At 37.2% G+C, this 6,521-nt stretch overlaps 1 protein-coding gene across 1 annotated transcript; it reads right to left on the reverse strand.

Annotated features, from left to right (window-relative positions):
• Positions 1-3,535: 3,535 nt before the first annotated feature.
• LOC147301075 (granzyme B-like) lies at positions 3,536-5,310 on the reverse strand. Its single transcript, XM_086282625.1, has 5 exons — positions 5,196-5,310; positions 4,933-5,092; positions 4,560-4,698; positions 4,138-4,359; positions 3,536-4,042 (listed from the first exon to the last, which is right to left on the reverse strand). Exons 1-5 carry the CDS (start codon positions 5,251-5,253, stop codon positions 3,878-3,880), a joined length of 744 nt encoding a protein of 247 aa, XP_086138751.1. The 5' UTR covers positions 5,254-5,310; the 3' UTR covers positions 3,536-3,877.
• Positions 5,311-6,521: the final 1,211 nt, after the last annotated feature.

Consider the following 6,521-nt stretch of genomic DNA (forward strand, 5'->3'; position numbering starts at 1 on the left):
TTTAAACACATATGTGTTTAAACACATAAACTGTTGTGTGAAAATATTTTTAAATATACTAAATTATAATTTCAGATTTGATTGTGACCAATTACTATTTCATATCATTGTTCTATCAAATAAAGCAATTGTTCTGAAGATGTGGCAGGGCATGTTATTTCCCACCATGCCCACAAGGGGGATTCCACGGACTGTACTTAGTGCAGTTGGACCCCTTATAATCAGTTCAGCCAAGCTGGTAGTCACAGTTCAGGGCTCGATCAGATCCATAGTTAATTGCTGCTTGTGTCCCAGTCCTTGATTTTTTTATGACAGAGTTATTAACAACAATTATAATTATTTCCGACTTTCCAGAACCACATGCATACACATATTCTCTGTGCTGCATTTAATAGTAAACCCATCAACACTGTTAGGATTATTTGTCTGCATTAAGCCTTAGGGGAAAAAAGGGAGCACATTCTAACCGATGCACACTCTGTGATTACCACCAAGTGTAGCCAGCATGTTAGTGTAGAGCCTTCACCTTATCAATAATACATTTATTTGCATTTACAGACAGAAGTGGAATGGGAGGATGAAAGGCAGAGAAAACTGGAGGCTAGAGCAGGCAACTAGTCACATCTGAGTCAAATAAAGATGATGTCTCAGATCTCTCTCTTTGAGATGTTTCCAGACAGACAAACAGACAAAAGAATAAGGATAATAAACAAATATCTGACTTAACTAAGATATATGGCATTGTTGCTGGGACATATTTTCTTTTAGACTCTGCTCCAGATGCCACTCTTTTTCTTGATTTTCTTGTCCACAGCCATTAGCTTGAGTCTCTATCAATTTGCTGTTTGGAAGCAGATAAACAGAAAAAAGTAAGTATAATAAACAAATCTGACCAACATTTAAGAAACTGCAATATCTCACCCATGAGTTATCCCTCCGTTATATACAATATTACAAGTGCAGAGTCTCGAGTTTTAAAAGGTTTGCATCAATAAAGAAAAGATCTATTGGAGATGTATAAGTACAAAGGCATATTTATACAATGGCCATTCAGTCTTGAGAATTATCAAACAAGATGTATATTGTATTAATGGCAAAAACATGAGAAGTTGTAAAGACTGCACTAACTGCGATTCCCCAACTAACTATCATGGAAAAGCTAGATGTGGGACTGACATTGAGCGAACTACAAAAGGCCATCAACTGTCTTGCAATGAAAAGGTTACTGGAAGCTATGGCGGTGGTGCTGAGGAGAACCTTCCAAAAGGATAGCCAATTCTGCAGTACTCTGCATGAAACAGTGCACATGGCTTCAAAAAAATCATCTTTGTAACAATATTGTGATCACAAGACATAACAAGAGATATGCTGTGAACCTTTAATGCATAGACCATTTTAAATGATAAGAGATTAACAAGAAGTCACGTACATTCATAATGACAACAGTTGTGGTTGACACTTACTAGCAGTTCTACTAAAAGTAACTCGGGGAAAATAAGAAAACAAAAAAGAGATGACATTAAAATTCCATGTTATAAAGATGGCCTTCTATTATGCCAGCTGCAAACATGCTAATGCATCTTTATCAGTTGAGCTTTTTATTTTTCACTCAATGAGACATACATTGTCTATCTGATTCTACTTGAGAGTTGAGAGACTTGAGAGAAAGTGAGAAAAAAAGAAGAGGAGAAGAAGAGTAAAGAAGAGAAATGCCCTTTTCAATGATGAAGCTAAATGCAAAAGAAGTCCCATTCATGGGGCAGATCAGTCAAAAGAACAGTCAGAAACACACCCACGCAGCCTGTGAACATCTGTAGGTATAAAGAGTTTTCTTAAAACTAGTGCCTAATCTTTGGAAAATTTAAAAGAACCTCGGATTTCAATATTCTGAAAAAATATCTTTGTACATAGTTCTGCGTGTCTAGCCTTGTGCAGTAATGTGAAAAAGAAAATGATTGGAAATTTGTTGAAGCCCATTGTTCTCGCCATTTTTAAATCCATGCTTTCTCCACTTTTGGTCTTTTAAACTAAGAATTGAAGTTCAGTTCGATCTTGTATATTTGGAAAGATTTATGCATCTGTCATCCAGTTTGCAGCAATCAGGAAGTATAGATTACTATCACCATTTCCTCTATCTGACTTGTGAAACTGCAGTGTATAACACAGAGGTTTTCTCTGTCTTTGTGGTGTTTTTGTGTTATAGTAAATAGCCACACATACACTGTGAATGTGAACTATTCTCTTGAACATTAACAAACATATACACCCATATGCTGCACTGCACTTCTGACATAAAGATCCAACTTTCTCTCACCCCAACCGGTCGCAGCAGATGGCCGCCCCTCCCTGAGCCTGGTTCTGCCGGAGGTTTCTTCCTGTTAAAAGGGAGTTTTTTCTTCCCACTGTTGCCAAAGTGCTTGCTCATAGGGGGTCATATGATTGTTGGGTTTTTCTCTGTATCTATGAAGCGCCTTGAGGCGACTTATGTTGTGATTTGGCGCTATATAAATAAAATTGAATTGAATTGAAATTGAATTGAATTGAACTATAAATGACCCCTCAGTACAATGTCTGACTTCATCCGTTATACCAATACAAAGCTAGCATAATGTTTCCTCTTCACATGATTTCATTTATTTCTATATGTAGACAAGGAAAATGAGTTAGATGACGAAACTGCCTAAGAGCTACATAGACAAGGATAGATAAAGAACTCCATGTTTCTAAGAACACGATCCTCTGTAGTTGAGTGTTTACTGGGAGCAATTTAACTTTTCTAGTTAACATGCAAGCAAAGGTTTTTGAGTTTGGGCTGGAGCTCCAACACCACTTTCAAACCTACAGCCAACTTATAGTCACCATTTAACCTAACATGCATGTTTTGGGACTGTGAGAGGAAGCCGGATAACCTCAAAAGAAGACATGATGAGACACTATGAGCCAGTCAGTGGAGGTTTAGAACCCAGGATCTTCATGCAAGGTGACAGCGCCAACTATAGTGCATGCAGAAAGTATTCACAGTGCTTTATGTGTTCCAAATTTTCTCATGTTACAGCCTTATTCCAAAATAAATTAAATTCATTTTTTACCTCAGACATCTACACAGAATATCCCTTAATGACAAAGCGAAAAAAGTTTGTTTGAAATTCTTGCAAATTTATTTAAAAAACACACAAACAAGCAAAAGGGAAAATATGTACTTGAGTATTCTGTTAGTACTGTATTAATATAGGGTCCTCTAAAAAAATCTAAATTATCTCCATTTACGGAGCTAATAAAATTTGCTCAAAAAAACTGTTTGGGTCCTTTGCTGAACAAATTTTAAGCCAACAAGTACAGCTAAACAATGAACTACTGCTAAACAATGAATGTATGTTGTCAACCTCTGACCTGGGATGTTCTCTGGGAAGCATGTGCAGTTTACAACTGTCATACATACATTATAAACGCATGCACACAAAAACAAACACATATTTTATACATACATATATTCTCATTTATCCATATGTTTGTATAATGAAATATAAACACAGTGAGTAGCACAACAGTTTATTGCTGTTACAATCCAACATATCATCTTGGTTTCTCTCTTAAACTAATTCGAAATCTTAAAATCTGTTGATTTTAAGAGTAGTAAATGCAGTATCTAACATTAAAATTAAAAAAATGGTATTCATTCTACATTTAAATTTAAGATTTTAAACTATGACTAAAATGAAACTACAGGTTTGCAAAGAAAAGGTTTGTAGCTGGAAGAAAAAAGGCAGCAGTGTGACCATTGCACCACCTTGCCACCCATCATTTTAATAGAATGAGTTCAAATATTCAAATCTCAGTTGTCATATAACTTTTTTTAAAGGCAGATTCAATACATGAATTACCACTTTCGATGATGATCTATGACAGAATCAATCCAGTCTCGTTTGTCAGATATCTTAATGTAACTGTAGAGCTTAAGGCCATCTAGCATTGAGTTACTACTGGCGGACACCACCCCGTATGCCTTTCCATCTTCACAGACTAATGGGCCACCAGAGTCTCCCTGGAAATACAAGAATAGTATGTAGTTATTGCAGCAAGTGAACACTATCATTATCATTACTGACCAAACTTTTTTAAGGTATAAAAGCTACTTACCGTGGATGGTCCAGTGGCACCCTCAGAGCAGTACTTATTTTCCTTAGCACAAATCTCATTCTCAGTCAGGGTTACATTGACTTCCAGGAGCACATCAGAGTCTTTACCGTTTCCCGTGTTTCCCCAACCAGGAACTACACACGATTTTGGCGCAAATCCATCATCACGGTCTGCAAGATCAATAGGTTTCACATTCTCGTTGAACACTGCCTTGGTGCTCAACTTCAGGAGCAAGGAGAGACAAAAATATTTGTTAAAATATTACAATATTACATATTTCTGACCCTTCCTTTTAATGCTGTTTGTTTTAGTTGAACATTATCTAAAGGTAATAACAAACAATAATAAGAAATTAAATTTGACTTGGAAGAAATAATAAAAATTTGACAACAAACCCCCCAAAATACTGTTGTTTCTTTTACCTTAAGAAGCATTATATCGTTGCTGTAAGAAACTGGATTATAGTCTTTGTGTGGAAATGCATTGGTCTCAGGCACCGACACATGCTGTACTCCATTATGGTTGTGGTAATCATGAAGTCCCAAAAAGACTTTGTAGGACCTAAAATGAAATAAGTGCAATCACTTTTTGACAGTGTAAAAGAGAAGAGTGCTGGTCTGATGCTAACCAAATAAAAAAAATCAAAAAATGTTATGAGTACATTCATGAAACCGCCATGAAAGCTTTTATCCCAGTCCCCGAGTTTATGAGTAACATAAACCCAGCTTACTGCGATAACAAAATATACTGGACACTTAATTCTTTCTAGGTGAACATAAACTATGTTAAACTTACTTTGCATGGCAGTGGGCAGCAGTCATCACAAAGTCCTCATTAACGAGGAAGCCATCACAGTGTTTGTTATGACCACCTAAGATGTGCAGCTCCAAAAGCACCATATATGGTTTGCTATGTGGCACAACTTCACGGCCACCAATGATTTCTCCTGTATAAACTAGAAAGAAAAAAGTTATCAGATTCTGTATATCAAAATCTTTATCATGCAGTGTTTCAGTTCTGACTTTGGATATAAGTATGCACTAAGTAAACATACTTACCCTGATCTTGAAGAATCAACACGAATATAAGTACTACCAGGTTACAGTGGGTAAACATGGTAAGATCAAAGTCAGGGTGAGCTAATAAAGAGCAGTGGGACACTACACTGACAGATTCAATCTTTAAATGCTTTCTTATCACAGAAAGAGAAGGAGGAGTTTGTGTCATTTGCATATGTGAATGATGTGGCTGTATTCATAAACCATATTCACACAAGATCTCTCACCTCCAGAGCCTGATAGGTCATATTTTTATCTGGTATTATAGCTGGTTGTTGTACAGTCTTACCTTACAATATAAAGCACCTTGAGGCATCTGTTTTTGTAATTATGATTTTTGCTGTAATTGACACTATATAAATAAGACTGAATTGAATTCAATTGAATTCAGTTTAATTGAAAACAGTATTAGTGACCAGCACTTCCTAGAACAATCCATTTCACTGGAGGAATGGCTAAAAAACTATCAATGGGCAGGTGAACAACAAACAAGTCCACTAGAGGCCTGTGTGTTTTCAACATACCCAGAGTATCTTTCCATGATCACTCTTCGTAATACTGGCAATCAGCATAGGTAGTTACACAAAGTTAACCCTAGGTTTCCTCTGCATGAAAAGAGTGGCATTGGCAGCAACTCACAGAAGTTTACTTGACTTTTCAAAGGAAGATTAAATTGTGCTATGGAAAAAGATATGAATAGATTAAACAAGCAATACCAATTGAAAGCACCACAGAAGTGAGTGTAAAAGGAACTGCACAGTAGTGTTAAAAGTGTGCATATTGAGTGCTTTTGTCATTATTAATGTAATGGTAATATCTCTGTTCTATTCCTAAAGTTTAGAAAAATGGAAAAAGGTAAAAATGCAGATTCGCTGCATTAACAGACTTACCAAAATTACAGCTCTATCATTAAGACAAGGGAAAATCAGATGGATTATTTTTAAATATTTTGTTAACTATCCATCCATCCATCCATTCGCTTCTGCTTATCCTTTTCAGGGTCGCGGGGGGGCGCTGGAGCCTATCCCAGCTGTCATAGGGCGAGAGGCAGGGTACACCCTGGACAGGTCGCCAGTCTGTCGCAGGGCCAACACACAGGGACAGACAACCATTCGCACTCACATTCATTCGAACATTCACACCTAGTGACAATTTGGATTATCCAATTAACCTATCCCCACAAGCTGCATGTCTTTGGACGGTGGGAGGAAGCCGGAGTACCCGGAGGGAACCCACGCAAACACGGGGAGAACATGCAAACTCCACACAGAAAGACCCCGGCCTGGTGTTGGAATTGAACTCAGGACCTTCTTGCTGTGCGGCAAC

This window comes from Aulonocara sp. 'chitande type north' Nkhata Bay, linkage group LG23 (assembly GCF_057382095.1).
Source record: "Aulonocara sp. 'chitande type north' Nkhata Bay isolate Kocher_YH1m ecotype deep benthic linkage group LG23, A_spYH_male_GT1.1, whole genome shotgun sequence".
In the NCBI taxonomy this organism is placed as follows: domain Eukaryota; kingdom Metazoa; phylum Chordata; class Actinopteri; order Cichliformes; family Cichlidae; genus Aulonocara; species Aulonocara sp. 'chitande type north' Nkhata Bay.